Raw genomic sequence first — 18949 nt, 5'->3', positions numbered from 1 at the left:
AATAAAGTATTTTTTAAAAATCTCATTTTTTTATTCAGGGGTCACTGAAAATTTTCTGTAAAAGGCCAGCTAGTAAATATTTTAGGCATTATAGGTCACATATGTTGTCACTTCTTTTTTTTTTAAACAATGCTTCAAAAATGTAAAAATCTCTTAGATCTTTGGCACAATAGTACAATGGAGATCTTGTCATTGTTATGTGCCTTGGAGTCAGACCTGACTCATAGCGACCCCTAGGGAAGTAGACTGCCCAACCTTCCTTCCCAGGAGTGGCTGGTGGGTTTGAACCACCAGCCTTCTGGTTAGCAGTCAAGTGCCTTAGTCAGAGCTCCATGGAGAGCTTAAGAACTGTTAAAATAAATTCAACAAATCTCATATTGATACAATGCAACAGTGAGGCCTTGTACTAAAGCTAAATTTTCTGACGACAAGTCACAATTTATCTCAAATCAAAAACACATAGATGGAAAGGTAAAAGATGGTATGTCAATTCATTGCTTAAAAACTATGAATGGCTTCCAGTGTTCTTAAGACTTGACATGATTGATCTTTAAATACCATTCTAGTCTCATATTTATGGAAGTAGATTGCCTAGGCTTCCTTCTACAGAATGGCTGGTAGGTTTGAACCACCAATCTTCTGGTTAGCAGTAAAATACTTAAGGCACTATGTCACCAGAGCTCCTTTATTATAACCAAACTAGCTCTATTTAGTTTCTCGAATTCACTATTTAGTCTGCTTTTTATATATATTACTTCTACTGGAACTTTCCATTCCAAATCTCGTCTGACAACATTCATAATTAAAAATTATTTCTTACTCTTCAGTCATCAGTAGAAGTAGAAAACAGTTATATATCACTGCCATTTTTGGGAGAGGAGGTGGTGGTAAACACATACCACCAGTAAAAAGAAAATTGGGAGCCTACTCTCAATCTACTTATGAATTAATATAAATATGTTTGTGGGATAAATGACCTAGTTTTATCCTAACTAAGATGCCCCTTGTCAAGAGAAATAACCTTTGGAATAATCTGGTTATCTTGGTCTGGCATTTCTGGGCCACACCTGAGAAATCTGTGTTGAAGAGTGGGAGAAAGTCAGATCAGGAACACTTACCTGGTGAGCTGACACTGAGTAGCCCCAGGAGGCATGATTTAACCTATCATTCAGACTGGCTGATAAAAGCCCTAAACACAAAGAGGCTTTCATGGTTGATAAAAACATCTGCTCTTGGGAGGGTAATGTGTTCCTTGGGACATAAAAGTTCCACATTGAGAACACTCCCAGACTTTACCCTACCCTATGTGTCTCTTTGTATATTTTTTGGCTATAATAAATCTGGGAGCTCTGGTAGTGTAGTGCCTAAGGCACTTGATTGCTAATCAGAAGGCTGGCGGTTCAAACCCACCAGCCGCTCCTCGGAAGGAAGATGGGGCAATCTACTTCTGTAGTGATGTTGCTGTTGTTGTTGTCATGTGCTGTTGAGTCGGACCCAACTCATAGTGACCCCTCCTTGGGTTTCCCAGGCAGTATCACTACAGAAGTAGATTGCCCCATCTTCCTTCCGAGGAGTGGCTGGTGGGTTTGAACCGCCATGCCAGCCTTCTGGTTAACAGTAAAGTGCCTTAGCCACTATGCTACCAGAGCTGATATTGCCTCAGAAACCCAAGGAGGGATCGTTATGAGTCAGGTCTGACTCGACAGCACATAACAACAACAACAACATAATAAATCTGTAGTTGTAAGTATGGTATATTTTCCATGAATTATGTGAATTGTTCTACCTAATTACTGAGCTCAAAGTGGCAATAACAGCCAGTAGGTCAGAAAGAAAGGGCACTGTGTGGACTCCTGAACTTGATGCTGGCATCCTGAAGGGGTAGAGGGAAACCAGCACTGTAATGGTGGCCAGCAAGGCAGAAGGTTGGGGTGTCATGCAGACTCCCCAATCTTTGTTGTTGTTGTTGTTAGGTGCCATTGAGTCGTTTCTGACTCATAGCAACTGCATGCACAGCAGAAGGAAACACTGCCCGATCCCATGCCAGCTCCATGATCCCTGCTTATATTTGAGCCCATCATTGCAGCCACTGTGTCAAGCCATTTCATTGAAGGCCTCCCCCTCCTTCGTCGAACCTCCTCCCTAGCAAGCATGACATCCTTCTCCAGGGAATGGTCCCTTCTTACAACATGACCAAAATAGGTGAGATGAAGTCTGGCCATTCTCGCTTCTAAGGAGCATTTCGGGTGAACTTCCTCCAGGACAGATCTGTTAGTTCTTTAAGCAGTCCATGGTACTTTCAGCATTCTTCACCAGCACCACAACTCAAAAGCATCAACTCTTCTTCGGTCTTCCTTATTCATTGTCCAGCTCTCACATGTATACGAGGTGATTGGAAATATCATGGTTTGTGTCAGGTGCACCTTAGTCCTCAAGGAGACATCCTTGCTCCTAAGCACTTGAAACAGTTCCTTCGCAGCTGACCTTCCAAATGCTACATGTCATCTAATGTCCTGACTGCTGCTTCCATTGGCATCGATTGTAGAACCAAGCAACGTGAACTCTCTGACAACCTCAATCTTCTCTCCATTTATTGTGATGCTGCTCCTTGGTCCAGTTGTGAGGATTTTTGTTTTCTTTATATTGAGACGTAATCCACACTACAGACTGTATTCTTCAACCTTCATCAGTAAATGCCTCAAGTCATCCTCACTTTCAGCAAGCACAGTTGTATCGTCTGCGTATCTCAGGTTGTTAATGATTCTTCCTCCAATCCTGATGCCACGATTTTCGTCATATAGTCCAGCTTCTCGATTATTTGCTCAGCATATAGACTGAATAAGTGTGGAGAAAGGATACAACCCTGATGCACTCCCTTCTTGATTTTAAACCATGCAGTAGTGTTCCCTTGTTCCGTTCAAACGACAGCCTCCTGGTCAAGTACAGGTTCCTCATGAGTACAATCAAGTGTTTGGGAATTCCCATTCTTCTCAATGTTATCCATAATTTATCATGATCCACACAATCAAATGCCTCTGCATAGTCAATAAAACACAAGTAAACATCTTTCTGGTCTTCTTTGACTTGAACCAAGATCCATCTCACAACAGCTATGATATCCCTTGTTCCACATCCTCTTCTGAATCCAGCTTGCACCTCTGAAGTTCTCTGTCAATATACTGCTGCAAACAGAAGGAGGAAGTCAAAGCTGCAATGAAAGAATTGGCGAAGAACAAGGCTCCGGGAATTGACGGAATACCGATTGAGATATTTCAACAAATGGATGTCCCATTGGAGGCATTCACTCGGTTATGTCAAGGGATTTGGAAGACAGCCATCTGGCCAACTGACTAGAAGAGATCCACGTATGTACCCATTGCCAAGAAAGGTGATCCCACAGAATCTGGAAATTATAGAACAACTTGCATCTAACGTTACCTATATGGCAGTCTGAGAAACAGTGTCATTTTAACTTGTGAGCTCTGACCTAGCCGTAGGTGGCAAGGGTCAGAGAAAGAGTGGCATGAGGGCAGTTGGTGAAAAAACGAAGAAGTGGAAATAGGGACTGGATCAATTTCCACAAATTTGGGGATTAGACTCATGTTGAGTCTTTCTGTGCAAAGTTCTACTGTATTAATAGTTATATTATTTAAAAATATACAAAAATTAAAACATTGAGGTTAAAAATAATTATTAATAGAAGGTCTTTTCATAACCTGATAGATTTTTTTTGCACATCTCAGAAATCTGTGAATGCTACTTTGGAAACTATTACATATTACTAAACAATTTCATATATACGTAAGTTTAGGAAATAGTTCCATTCTATGTGTTCATGAACAGCAGACAGTAGACAATATTGAAAGTTTGAGTAAAAGAAATACCACTTGCCTGTTGAAGATGTACTCTCAGATGAAGACCTCTTTCGGGTAGGGCTACAGTTTGTGCTTTCTGATGGTCGCTGGGATGGCTTCTCTGGGGTTGGCTGGGATCCTACACAGATGACAAAAGACAGAAATCGTAGGAAAATTTAAATCTAAAAATAATGTTAAATCATTATGTTAGAACTGTAATATTTCAGTTGTTGACACTGCCATCCCCTGTAACAATATGAGTTTTAAGCTGACAATAGAGGACAAACCACACTAGATTTTGTAAACAGAATTCCACAGGTCCCATTACACATAATTTCTCCTGTTACATTAGCAGAGGGAAAACTAGTTTTAGTAGAAGAACGAACAAAATATTTCATTTAGTTTTTATGTATTACAACTATGAAGTATATTACTAACAGGGTATTTATTGATTAAAAAATGAATAACAATATTCTAGTCAAATCTGTTCTTGAATCAAATTTAAATTGCAAACTGACAAACAAAACTTATAATACAATTTATTAGGAAGAAATGATGTGTGAAAAGCAGGGCCAATCTGAGCATTTCAATTAATAGAATCAGACATGAAAATTTAGGGTTAGACCTCAGATTCACACATCCTATCCAATCCAGAGTGATGGTTTTCACATTCTGTTTTTTTCCTCTATGGTACATTCTGGAAGAATTGGTGATTAATTTAACCACAGAATAGAACAAACCTCCTTTAAATTATATACTTTTTTCCAGGCTATATACAATAAAGCTCCTGAAGATAAGAAACTCACATTTCTTTTTAAAAAATCTGATATTTTTACCCAAGACCCAAATCAATGCAGCATAATTAAACACATCTCTTGCTTAGGAGAAAAATGTTCAGGAAAGATTATTTTCCTGAAGTGATGTGGAGATGGGGGGGGGGGTCCACAAAACTTGGTTCTGATATTGGTTTTCTTACAACTTGAAAAGCCATCTGCTGAGAATACATGATGAACATCTACCACGTATTTGTCAAAAAACTAGTAGCATTCTGAAAATGTTCACTTTTAACTTGAGGAAAAAAATGACAACAAAAAGCTTTACATATAAGTGGAAGCACAAAGTGGTACAAGGAATAAAACAACTGAAGATAAGATTTTTAAGATTTTTCTCTAAATAAGAGTTAACTGTTTAATGAAGTAATCCACTGAATGACAACTAGGGGACAGAAGAACTGAATGAAGATAGGTTTCTAGTATTTCCCTTTTTCTACCAGAAACAGTAAACTATGAGCTTTGTTTTAATTAAGGATATCTTAAATCACATCACTGTAAATACTCTCTTAGTAGGTTGCTGGTAGCATTGTTCAGATGAGATGTGGGTTGTCAATCAAGAGTAACAAGTTATGTTTCTGGGAAACTGATGTTGTTATAGTACTTCTTATTTCTGAAACACAGTGATGACTGATGCAAGATCTATTCAAGAGGCAAGATTGTTTATTATTGAATAAAAAAACAGACACAAAAGGGATTTTAAAAACTAACAGTACAATAAATTTCCCTAAAGTGTAGTTCAGATAAATTTCTACTACAGAGCTAAATATCACAGTAAACACTAAGAAGTAAAAGCCTGGACATCAGTGAAGATACTTTAAATATTAATACTGAAAAATTCATTTACTGGACAGATATATACTTCCTATCCAGATACAGTCAAGACAGAAGACAAGAATCTTGAGACATCACTGAATTCTCTTTATACTCATTACTGATGAATGGGTAAATAATCTTAAGTACTAAGGGCAGAAGGGGCTTGAAAACACATTTTATAGTCTTTTTTTCTCAGTCATAAACTAGTATTTATTGAGTACAATTTATATGCTCAGTATGAAAGACATTGTGGAGGGAGGGGGAGATATAAAAATATTTTAATAGTCTCTAACCTCAATGAGCTTATTTAAGGGTCTTGTATTTCATCATGTATTACACATTTCAGGTGGCATTTATGCCATCCATTTCTTGAGCTCCATCTTCAGTTCCTAGGCTATTTGATAATGTTTCCTAAATTTCTTGGTCATCTTCAAGAAAGTCTTGATGAAGGCTTCAACTATACCTTTGATCATCAGGATATCCTGAGAATCACCCTGCCTGGCCTCACCCGCCTCAGGGTAAAAGAGGGTACAGGCACTTTCTTCAAAGCTCCTTCTTTTGGTGCCATCTGGAGCTGCAGAGGAGGCAGTGGGAGATGGAATGGGGGTCAGATCCCCGGAGATCGTTATTGGCAGCATTGTACAGCAATTCCTGAGAAACTGAAACAATTGAGAGAGAGATGGCTTAGCTCACTTAGCTTCTGAGCCATTTTCATTTCCTGAAAGTACTGGAGGCCAGCAGCTTATTTTTAGGATTTAACAGGAGATTGGAATAAAACTTAATTCAAGAAGGGACTCATATGTTATATTTAAAAGTCCATTTGAATTCTCTGTTTATACAGAGCAGAACTGTTGTTAGCAATATTTCATACTTGAGGGAAATAAACGTGTATCCCTGAGATACAGATCTCTAGGACTTGGCAACCATCAGCTCTAGATCTTATTTCATTTAAAAACAGTGCTTATAGGAACAGTAAGAGGAAGAGGATATCTGAATAAACATTAGGTAATGATGTATAGCAATCAATCTGAAGACCAGAAAATGATGTAAGGACTTACGTCCAAGAGGTAGCAACCTGGTAAAGATGTTAAAAAACATGTTATAACTGGCCTATCAGCAGAAATCATATAGAATCTGCAAACATTATCACCAATTATGCCAGAAAAACAGTTTTAAAATTCCCATTATGCAGTTGGGTGACTAGAGAAGAACAAGGTAACGTCTAGAGAACAAGTACGTCCATTTCAACAGAGAACAAAATACATCTATGTTTCAAAACCTACAAAAGAATGCAATGCAGACTTAAGTGTAATAGTTTAAGTACATGGAGTGTGGAATAAGGAGTCCTAGGTTTGAGTCCTTGGTCTGCTACTAATTAAATGATAAGATTTAGACAAGTAAACGTGTCCCAACTTTGGTTTACTAAAAACAGTCTACTCACAGGATTGTTGAGAATCCCAAAATGAGATAATGTAATGCAAAAAGAATTTTATAAAATCCAAAGAATTTTACAAATGTTGTTGTTGTTATGTGCCATTGAGTAGGCTCGGACTCATAGAGACCCCTCCTTGGGTTTCTGAGGCAGTATTACTACAGAAGTAGGATTGCCCAACCTTCCTTCTGAGGAGTGGCTGGTGGGTTTGAACTGCCAGGTTTCTGGTTAGCAGTCAAGTGCCTTAGGCACTATAAATTGGCTCTTTAAGTTTATCATGAAATTTCTTACTTTAAATACTTAACATACTTGGGCTAACACTCGAAATTAAAATAAGAATAGAAAAAGGACAAGGACTTATGCCCACTTATGGAACTGGAACTAACCTGTAACTCCAAGCATTCATCTTAAAAATTAAGTGAACTGACGAATTAAGAAGTACTTGTATGATAAGTATCTCCAGCACAGACGGGTATCTAGAAGGTAGCAACAAACTCCTCTGCAGTCAATCTCCTAATTTACTGACTCTTTACCATAATTCTCCAGGGCTGAGATTATGCTCTGGAGAACAACAATACAATCAGAAGTACCCAAGAAGTCAAACCCAGAAGGTGTCAGGGCTTACGTATAACTATTTAGCAGGGAGAACTTTTGCTTCCCTCACTTGGTTCTCTGGTTGGTTCTTCTAATTCGTTCTAATTCCCCTATTTCCTTAGGGGAGCTAATTGGTTTTTTGCTGTCTCCATTATGTGAGGAATGTTTGTTTATGCCTCACCAGGGGTTATTTTAGATTTGCATGGAAGAATGTGTGAAGACTCTCCATTCCTCAAAAGACAAGAGATATTTGTGTATTCTAGTTCAAGAAATGCAGAGCTAGAAAATCAGATACTTTCTAAAAAATACACAGAGATTATATATAATATTAGATAGGAGAGAGTTCCCATCATTTCTCATTTCAATAAACATAAAGCCAAATAATTAAGCAGTTCAGAAATAAACAAAGAATACAAATGGGAATTCCTAAATTCACAAAACTACTGGGTAGAGAAACACTAATATGAAGTGTCATCACTCAGACAACAGTTTCAGAAATATGTTGAGGAATTCTACTCACATACATGAAGTAGAAAATATACATAAAACACAAAAAAGAAGTACCCGAATAAAATTGGACTTCAGCGTAAGTGTAAATTGATTTTTAGGAGTAAATTCTTACCTTTGGATAGAAATACAAACTTTCATTAAAAAAGAAAAAAAAAAGGCAGACTACTAGTAAGGAGAAAAACATAAAAAGAATGTCATAAATTGGAAAACAGAAAATCAGACTTAAACATATACTTGAAAATTTGAAGAAGCCCGGAAATGGTTTTGAATGTAAAATCTCTGGAGCTATTTGACCAGTATTAGATGAACTTTTCAAGATGAAGACAGGTTTTGGAGAATCATGTCAATTTAGACAAAAAGGGGGGAATGATGGTACTTTTATAGTAAAACCATACAATGAAATCATAAATTAGAATATCAGAAAGTTAAGAAAGTACAAAAGAACATATCTGGATTATAAAAAGGGTAAGATTCTGGAAATTTTTATACAATACACAAAAACAGGTGGAGACCAAGAAGGAGTTCTAAAGAGATCTTGATTGATATCTTTGTAATAGGCGCACAAATATACCTAAGATAAAAAGGAATACTGTATTTACAGATGTCTGAGTCAAACAGACGAAGATATCAGCATAAATTGAGAAATTTTCCTCTGATAATAGTGGGGGTGAGGGGTAGCATCACAAAGGAAAAGTTATAATAAAAATTAACCTAATTAAATCATTGGAGCCTGAGTATCTTAGAGTTAAAAAGGAACTTCTCTGGTGCCAAATGTAAATTAGCAAAAGAATACAGTGCATGAGATAAACATTTGGTCAGATAAAATATAGGTATTTCTTTATTCTAAATTCACCATTAAAACATTCATAATTTAATTCAGTATGAGTTGAGTTTTTGATCATACCCTGTTGAGAGTTCAACACTAAAGACTCAAATAACTAAAGAATGGTTTGAATGAGCATTCACAGTAATAATGCTAGAACATCTTTGGATAAGCTATGGAAACAGATTAAGTGTACTAGATTTGGAAAGACTATGCAGAAATCAGTTCTTACATGATACAAATTATTTAAAAATAATGTATTAAAAAACCTTTCTAATATTAAATCGTTCCTTCCCACCAAAATTAAAGCATGTTACAAAATTTTAGTTTCAACAAAGAAATGTCTCTTATTTCATAAAAGTCAAGGCTGTTTGGGAATGTTTGTTAAACAGTGACAAAATTAAAACTGGTTGTAATGAAAATGGTTACTACTGTAAGAGTAAATAAATATAAAATACTGTTTGTAAACTTCTGATCAATATTTTGTCTCCAGAATCAAGTTTTGATTCCTCTGCTATGGTTCATGGCTCATAGCAGCCCTGGAATATTCTTGTGAATGAGCTGAATGCTGAGCTAATTATCTAGGCCACAATAAAAACAGCTGTTTCCAATTGTGAGAAATGCATTTACTAAAAGCAATACATTTCATCTGACTCACCAATTAAATGCACTATGAGAAAATGATTCAGATCCTGTGCTTTCCTCCTCTAATTAAACTACTTCTCATAATGTCCAAATCTGATCATTCACTAAAATGGAATTTGTCTGGAAATTCCCAGAACTGCACTAACCACAACAATCTTCTGCTTTCATCTCCCTTTATTCACACTTAACTCCTTTATGTTTTCACTAATGGGTATAGCTTATACACATTACTAGAGAAACTATTCCAAATCAGTATATTCTTACCATTGCTTTCACTCTTCCATTAAAAAGAAAACAAACTAAAATGCAGTGTACTTTGCCTTCAACCAATATGCTTTTGTAATGAATACACTTTTTCCAAATAAAGAAAGATTTCAGAGGAGTGGCTGGTGGGTTTGAATTGCCAGCCTTCTGGTTAGCAGTCAAATGCTTTAGGCATTATGCCAGCACTCCATCAGCACTCCACTCCCCCACCCCACCCCGAAAAGATTTAGTACTAATTTTTTTCTTTGAGGACAAAAGAATTACCAACAATGAGTGCATCAAAGAATGTATAATACGTATATGAACTAAATCACCTACAATAATGTCCTATTCTCTGATGACCCTATCATTTCTGTAAGCTGTAATTTAAAATATGAAAAATACTCAGTGCTACTGTTCTGCTTATTTTTGAAATCAGATTGCAGGGTCTGCCATGTGCAGCCAGTCATGTTGAAAATGCTGAAAAAACATGGAAGATGTGAAATTGCAGATCAGAACCTCTCTCCAGTTGGGCCTACTGCAAATTTACCAAACATAGATACGTAACTGAACTAAATAGAGCCAATATCAGGATTCAGTGAAACCAGAAAACTTGGCCTCATTCAACTACATAATTATACTATAAACTCATGTGTATCAAATAAGTTTGACAGTCTGCAGTTAATTAGAAAAATAAAAAATGTAGCATGCATGTAAAAATGATATGTAAAATCATTTTGATCTGTTACTGTGTTTAATACTTGAGATTTATTTACTCTAAAAATGCTCAAGTAATGAGTTAGTCTGAATCCCCATTTGTGGAAGGAGAAAGAAAGATTATAGGCCTTGCTCCATGCTATATACAAAGGATTATCATTTTTGTCTGTGCTTCTCTGATTTCAGTAATTTTTCCTGAAACTTTCATCAACATAAATTTATCAAATATGCCTGTGTTACTGTAACTATTACTTATGGTAAATCCACTTACTATAACTAGTAAAAAATATTTTTTATTTTTCCTCAGTTATCAGCTTGAGGTATTAATTCACATTTGTATACTGCTTTAAAAAATAATTTATTCTAGAATCATATTTACAGAAGTTATAAAAAATGGTACAGACAGAATTCTCAAATATCCTTCATCCAGCTTCCCCTAATGTTAACATCTTACATAAAACTATGGAACATTTGGCAAAACTAAGAAATTAATATTGGTAGAATACGAGACTTTCTTCAGACTCTACCAATTTTTCTGCTAATATCCTTTCCTGTTATAGAGTCCAATCGAAGATATCACACTATCAGCATGTCTCCTTACTCTCCTGTAATCTGTTGATATTTTCTCAGTCTTTGGGTTTCTAGAGTATTCCTTAATTCTTTTCTTCCCTTCTTCTGATGTTTTCTGATTAGATTGGGGTTATGGGTTTTGGGGAAGAATACCAAAAAGATGAGGTAGCTTTCTCATCCCATCCTGTAAGTTGGAAGTGATACCACCATGACTTACTATTGGTGAAGAAAATCATGACCACTTGGTTTGCCAACCTTCTTCACTGTAAAGTACTATTTCTTCTCTGTTCTTTGTAAGTGAGTCACTAACTCCAGCCTATAATCAAAATGAGGGGAATTAAGCTCAACTTCATATAGGAGAAGGATCTAGATATTTTAGTTGGAATTCCCTAAGAAGTTTATTTATTCAATATTTATTTATATCAGCATGGACTCTCAGATATTATTTATCTGGGTTATAATACTGTTGTTAATTTTGTTGCTTAAACTGTTTGAGCTTTGGCCTTTTCAAGTTCTTTCAAAATAACTTCTCCAAATGTGATTGATAATTCATAATACATGGCCAGTGGTAGTTAAGTTTGTGTGTCAACCTGGCTAGGGCTGGTTTTGAGTGGCTGGGTAGCTGGATGTAGTTATTCCCCACGATGAGACTGGTAATCAACTCCATGGTGGAATCTACTGTAAGCAGTTGAGCAGCTGCCTTAGGGATGGGGTCTGCTTCCAATACATAAGCAACAGCCATGAGGAAGGTCACTAGCTTTTTGCCACATCTGGTAGAGTCTTCACTCAGTGGCCTGCCATATTGTCTGTTGATCTTGAGACTGTTTCTGGATTTGACTTAGTGGCCTGTCATACTGCATGATAATTTTGGGACTGTGCCATTTTACTTGTCAACCATGAGTTTGTCAGCCTCAGCATCTCCCTGAATTAAAACAAGCCTCTAGCATAAATGGGCTGGGAAAAAGAGGCAGAGCTGAAGCCCAAGGCTGAGGGGTTTTCACCCAGCTCCTAGAGCCGGCACTTTAAACTTTGTGTGTGTGTGAGTGAGAGGAGAGGGAGAGAGAGGGGAGAGAGAAAGAGGAAAGATAGACAGAGGAGAGATGGGGGGGGGAGGGAGAGAGAGAAAGAGAAAGAGAGAGGGAGTAGGAATAGAGAGGAGAGAGAGAGGAGGGATAGAGAGGAGGGAGAGAAAGAGGGGAGGCAGAGAGAGAGATACAGACATACAAACTGGGTAAATCCAGAAACTTTTTGTTGGATCTGGAATCTGTTGCGCTACCTGCTGATCTTGAGTTTGTCAGCCCCTGCAGCTCCACGAGTCAGGAAAAGCCTCCAGCTTGACATCTGGCCCATGAACTTGGGACTTGCCAGCCTCTACAACTGTCCTGTGAGCCAACAATCTGCCATTTTGCCTGCTGACCTTGGATTCGTTGTCTGCTGAAGTCAGGGGCCTGTTATACTGCATGCTGATCTAGGGTTCGTCAGGCCCTGCACCTCTGTGCCAGGAATTATTTCATCCAGGAACTTGAGACTTGCCAGCCTCTATAACTCTTTGAGCCATTTCCCTGAGATAAACTTATGTTTGTGTCTGTGCATGTATACACACACACACACACACACACATCACACACAGGAGCTCTGATGGCATAGTGCCTAAGGCATCTGACTGGTAACCAGAAGGCTGGCAGTTCAAACCCACCAGCCACTCCTCAGAAGGAAGATTGGGCAATCTACCTCCATAGTGATACCACCTGGGAAACTGAAGGAGGGGTCGCTATGAGTCAGATCTGACTCGACAGCAGTGAGTTAGTTCACATTATACACACACACACACACACACATATACACATACACATACACACACATATAAGCTTTGCTTGTTTTGTTTCTTTAGACAACCTAGCCTAAGACAGCAAGGCGGTTTTATGTTTTTTTAAATGCAACATTCTACTAAACCAAACCAAATTCACTGCTGTGGAGTTGGATCCCACTCACAGCAACCCCTCCTTGGGTTTCCGAGGCAGTATCATTATGAAAGTAGACTGCCCAACCTTCCTTCCAAAACATTCTAGTGGAAAATACAATTAAAGTAAAACAAAATCTGTATCAAGGTAAGTATGGAAAGAAAATCAACTGATGACTGAAGTCAATTTAAAATAATACGAAGTTTAGATATGTTGTTTTTATACTTTAAAAAGGAAAAGAAATGCACAATACTGAAGCTATCACAGAGACTTAACAGAATGTAATTACTTCTTTGACAGAATATATAACTATAAAAGTAAATAAGAAACCAGTCAGGATTGCTACAAATGACTAAGGGGAAAACAAACAAACAGTAATATTTAAAGCTGTAAGAATTTTAATGGAGCATTTCCTACTACCCATTCTTTTTCTTTTTTTTTGTGCCCTCGGTGGAAGTTCACAGGCAAATGTTTCCCAATGAATTTTCTTGTACATAAAGTATTCCATTACAATAGATGTACATTGTGTCAGCTTTCCCCATTTCATGCTTCTCTTCAGCCAAATTTTCTACCCTTCCTCCCTTCTCATCTTTGCTTTTGGGCAAATGTTGTCCTTTTTTGATCTTGTGTAACTGATTACCGTAAGAAACATCTTCCTCTCAGGTGTTACATGGGCCTGAAAGGTGGTCTCTGGGAACAGCTTCAGTTCCAGGTCAAAAAGATTTCTTAGGGCCAGTCTCAGGGGTTCTTCTAGTCTGTCTGAACAGTAAGTCTGCTATTATTTGTGAATTTGATTCTGTCCTGGACTCACTGCTGCAATCCTTGTCAGAGCAGTCGGTAGTGGGAGCCTGGGACCACCTAGTTCTTCTGGTCTCAGGGTCATATAGGCTGTTTCATGTGATGCATTAGTCCTCTGGACTAATTGGTCCCTTGAGTCTTTGGTTTTATTCAGTCTCCTTTGCTCGGGATGGGGAGACCGATAGTTGTATGAAAGATGGCACTCACAAGCTTTTAAAACCCCAGACCCTACTCACACAAGTAGAATGCAGAACATTGTAACTATGAACTATGTTGTGTCAATTTACATAAATGATCCGAGTCCATGGTTTTTTGGCTTCAAGCCTAGGAACTTCTTCCACCGAGGTGTTTGGTTATATCTAATAAGTTTCCACGACTGTGCCCCCATGTGATCTATTGTATATATTAATATACATGCAGCACCTAAAATTATGTATGTAGAAATACACACAATTATCTTGTACCTGCAGGTGGCTGTGCTCTTACACCCAACTCTTTAGAATATCCACTCATAAATCATTATTAATACTATTGTTGCAGGATTGTCTATGTTATTCCTACTCATAGCAATCCCATTGGCTTTCCAAGGTTGTAAAATCTTTATGGAAGCAGATCACTCCATCTTTCTTCCTTGGAGTGACTGGTGGGTTCAAACTATCGACCTTTTGGTTCATAGCCAAATGTGTTAACCACTGTACGACCAGAGCTCCTTAGTAACTGCAATATACCGCCCCCCTGCAAAAACAAAAACCAAACTCACTGCTGTTGAGTTGACTGCAACTCATAGTGACACCTCCTTGGGTTTTCGAGGCGGTGTCTCTAGAGAAGTAGATTGCCGAGTCTTCCTTCCGAGGAGCGGCAGGTGGGTTTGAACCACTAACCTCTTGGTTAGCAATCAAATGCCTTAGTTGCCCTTTAATCATGCAATCTTCAGTATTGCTGTTTGCCTTGGTTATGCTGTGCTGACTTTCCTCACATTGTTTATCATTATTGAGCTCTGGTGGCTTAGTGCGTAAAACATTTGGCTATTAACCAGAAGGTTGGGCAGTTTAAATCCACCATCTGTCCTGCAGGAGGAAGATGAGGCAACCTACTTCTATAAAGATTTAGCACCTTAGAAACCCAATGGGGGGTGGCTACCAGTTGGAATCCACTCGATGGCAGTGAGTTTGGGTTTTTTAAGGAGCTCTGGTGGTGTAGTACTTAAAGCATTTGAGTGTTAACAAGAAGGGTGGTGGTTCAAACCCACTAGCTGCTCCACAGAAGTAAGATGGGTCAATCAACTTCTGTAAAGATTTGCCACTTTGGCAACCCAATGGTGGTCTCTACAAGTTGGAAAGGACTGGATGGCAGTGGGTTTGGTTTAGTTCACCATTATTAACATGTGCTGTCTATCTAGTTTGCAATTTTCCCTTCTTCCTCCTCCCATCAGATAACCATCAAATAATTTTTTTCCTCTGTAAATTTTTTTTAAAATGTGGCCTCATATAGTATTTTTTCTTTTGTGACTGACTTACTTCAGTCAGCATATTGTCCTCCAAATTCATGCATGTTGTGAAATGTTTTGCAGATTCATCATTATTGTTTATTGTTGTGTAGTATTCCACCGTTTCTAGGTATCAGTTTGTTTAGCCATTTATCAACTCATGGGAATTTAGGATGCTTCCAGCTTTTTGCTATTGTGAATAATGCTGCAATGAACATGAGTATGCATGTGTATATTCATGTCACAAGTTATTTCTATAGACTATATTCCTAGAAGTGGGATTAACAGATCATAAGGAGCTCTCGTAGAGTAGTGCCTAAGGCATTTGACTGCTAACCAGAGGGCTGGCGGTTCAAACCCACCAGCCACCCCTCAGAAGGAAGGTTGGGCAATCTACTTCTGTAGTGATATCGCCTCAGAAACCCAAGGAGGGACGCTATGAGTTGGGTTTGACTTGACAGGACCTAACAACAACAGGGTATTTCTATGTCTAGCTTTTAAAGCAAGTATTTTATTGTTTCCATAGTGGTTATACCATTTTCCATTCCCAACAGCAGTGTATATTATTACCAATCTCCTCAAAAACTTGTCAACATGTTTTTACTAGTACAATTACTGTAGGGGTGAGATGGTATCATGTTGTACTTTTGATCTGTATCACTCTAAAGGCTAATGGTTATAAGCATTTCTTCATGTTTGTTAGCTACTTAAATGTCTTCTTTGGTGAGGTATCTGTTCATATCCTTTCTTAACTGGATTGTTTTATCATTATGTTGTTGAGGTATTGAAGTTTTACATAAAGTTTAGAGATTAGACTCTTGTCAGATATGTTACTGACAAAAATTTTGCTGAGTACAGTGTTTAATTTTTAGAGGTTACAGTTACTTAACTCATCTTCTGCTGTTGGTGCACTTTTAGCAATGTTTGGTATTCTATTTACATATTAGGGTCCCTATCATTGTCCTCATTTTTCCTTCTGTGATGTTTACAGTTGCAAATTTTATATTTAGGTCTTTGATGGATTTGGGGTTACTATCTGTGCATGGTGTGAATATGGGTCCTGTTTAAATTTTCTGCTGAAAGACATCCAGTTTTGCCAACACCATTTGTTACACTGTCTTCCCAATTTAATTGACTGTGGCCCTTTGTCAAAGATTAGCTGTCCACAGGTGGACGGATTTATATCTGAATTCTCAATTCTGTTCCAGTGGTCTGTGTGTTTTGACTACCATGTCTGCATAGCAGGTTCTGAGATCAGGTAGTGTGAGGGCTCCTATTTCGTCCTTCTTCTTCAATGTTGTGTTGTTGTTAGTGCCATTGAGTTGGCTCCCACTTATACCGACCCTATGTACAACAGAATAAAACACTGCCCAGTTTTGCACCAGCCTCACAATCCTTGCTATACCTGAGCCTATCATTGCAATCACTGTGTTAATGAGCCTTGTTGAGGCTCTTCCCCTTTTCTGCTGACCCTCCACTTCATCAAGCATGATATTCTTCTCCAGAGAATGGTTACTTTTGACAACATGACCAAAGTAGGTGAGATGAAGTCTGGCCATTCTCGCTTCCATGGAGCATTCTGGCTGCATTTCTTCCAGGACAGATAGGTTAGTTCTTCTGGCAGTCCATGATACTTTCAGTATTCTTTGCCAACAGCACAACTCAAAAGCATCCACTCTTCTTCAGTCTTCCTTATTTACTGTCCAGCTTTAAATTGCACATGAGGTGACTGAAAACACGATGGCTTGGGTTAGACATACCTTATTCCTTGAAGAGACATCTTTGCTTTTCAGCACTTTAATGAGGTCTTTGCAGCAGCAGATTTGTCCAGTCCAATACTATGTCTGATTTCTTGACTGCTGCTCCCATTGGTGTTGACTGTGAAACCAAATAATATAAAATCTCTCACAACTTCTATCTTTTCTAAATTTATCATGATACTGCTTACTGGCCCAGTTGTGAAGATTTTCATTTTCTTTATGTTGAGGTATAATCTATACTGCAGATTGCAGTCTTTAATCTTTATCAGGAAGTGCTTCGAGTCTTCTTCACTTTCAGCAAGCAAAGTTGTGTCATCTACGTATCACAGGTTATTAATGAGTTTTCCCTCCAATCCTTATGCTGTGTTATTCTTCAAATAGTCCAGTTTCTTGGATCATTTGCTTAGCAGACAGCTTAAAAATATATGGTAAAAAGACACAAGCCTGACACATTCCCTTCCTGATTTTAAATCATGCAGTAACCCCTTGTGTTTGAACGATAGCTTCCTGGTCTATGTACAGGTTCCTCAGCAGTACAATTAGGTATTCTGGAATTCCTATTCTTCTCAATGATATCCATAATTTGTTATGATGCATACAGTCAAATGCCATAGCATAGTCAATAAAACACAAGTAAAAAACTTTCTGGTATTCTGTGCTTTCAGGCAAGATCCATCTGACATCAGCAATGATATCTCTCATTCCACATCCTCTTCTGAATCCAGCTTGCATTACTGGAAGTTCCCTCTCAATATATTGCTGCAACCATTTTTGAATTATTTTCAGCAGAATTTTACTTGCATGTCATAGCGATGATACTGTTCGAGATTTTCCAAATTTTGTGGGGTCATCTTTCTTTGGAATGGGTGCAAATACGGATCTCTTCCGGTTAAGTTGGTCAGGCAGCTGTCTTCCAAATTTCTTGGCATAGATGAAAAAGTACCTTGAGTGCAGTACCCATTTGTTGAAACATCTTAATGGGTATCACATCAATTCCTGGAGCCTCTTTTTTTTTTTGCCAATTCCTTCAGTGCAGTTTTGACTTCTTCCTTCAGTACCATAGGTTCTTGATCATATGCCACCTCCTGAAACAGATGGACATCAAACAAATCTTTTTGGTACATTGACTCTCTATTCCTTCCATCTTCTTTTGATGCTTCCTGTATCATTCAATACATTGACCATAGAATCTTTCAACATTGCAACTTGAGGCTTGAAGTTTTTCTTCAGTTCTTTCAGCTTGAGAAATGCTAAGCATGATCTTTCCCCTCCAGGTCTTTGGACATTTCATTATCATAATTGACTTTGTCTTCTCAAGCTGCTCTTTCAAATCTTCTGCTCAACACCTTTATCTTGTCATTTCTTCCATTTGAGCAAAGCAAGTTTAAGAGTCTCTTCTGACATCCATTTTGGTCTTTTCTTCCTTTCCTGTCTTTTTAATGACCTTTAGCGTTCTTCATGTCTGATGTTCTTTATGTCATCACACAATTTATCTGATTTTTGGTCACTGATGTTCAATGCATCAGATCTATTTTTTAGATGGTCTCTAAATTCAGGTGGGATATATTCAAGGTCATATTTTGGCTTCGTGGACTTGTTTTAACTGTCTTTAGCTTCAACTTGAACTTGCATATGAGCAGGTGATGGTCTGTTCCACAGTCATCTCCTTGCCTTAGTTTGGCTGTACATGTTGAGTTTCTCCATCACCTTTTTACACAGACGTAGTCAATCTGATTAGTGCCTTTCCAGTTGGCGAAGTCCTTATGTATAGCTGCTGTTCATGTTGAAAAAAGGTTATTTCCAATGAATAAGTTGTTGGTCTTACAAAATCCTATCATGTGATCTCCAGCATCATGTCTGGATCAAGATCATCTTTTCCAACTACTGGTGATTCCTCTTTGTTTCCAACT

At 37.9% G+C, this 18949-nt stretch overlaps 1 protein-coding gene across 1 annotated transcript in view; it reads right to left on the bottom strand.

Annotated features, from left to right (window-relative positions):
* Window positions 1-18949, bottom strand: part of ASH1L (ASH1 like histone lysine methyltransferase) — a 253198-nt gene that overhangs the window by 161721 nt on the left and 72528 nt on the right. Inside the window, exon 3 of the mRNA XM_007948473.1 lies at window positions 3892-3993. Within this exon, the coding sequence (XP_007946664.1) occupies window positions 3892-3993 (102 nt within the window). The remainder of the gene's footprint in view (window positions 1-3891; window positions 3994-18949) is intronic.

This window comes from Orycteropus afer, unplaced genomic scaffold, assembly GCF_000298275.1.
Source record: "Orycteropus afer afer isolate SDZICR_OR568_19922 unplaced genomic scaffold, OryAfe1.0 scaffold00217, whole genome shotgun sequence".
In the NCBI taxonomy this organism is placed as follows: domain Eukaryota; kingdom Metazoa; phylum Chordata; class Mammalia; order Tubulidentata; family Orycteropodidae; genus Orycteropus; species Orycteropus afer.
The sequence above is the reverse complement of the archived record's forward strand: the minus strand, read 5'-3'. Positions and strand labels throughout refer to the sequence as shown.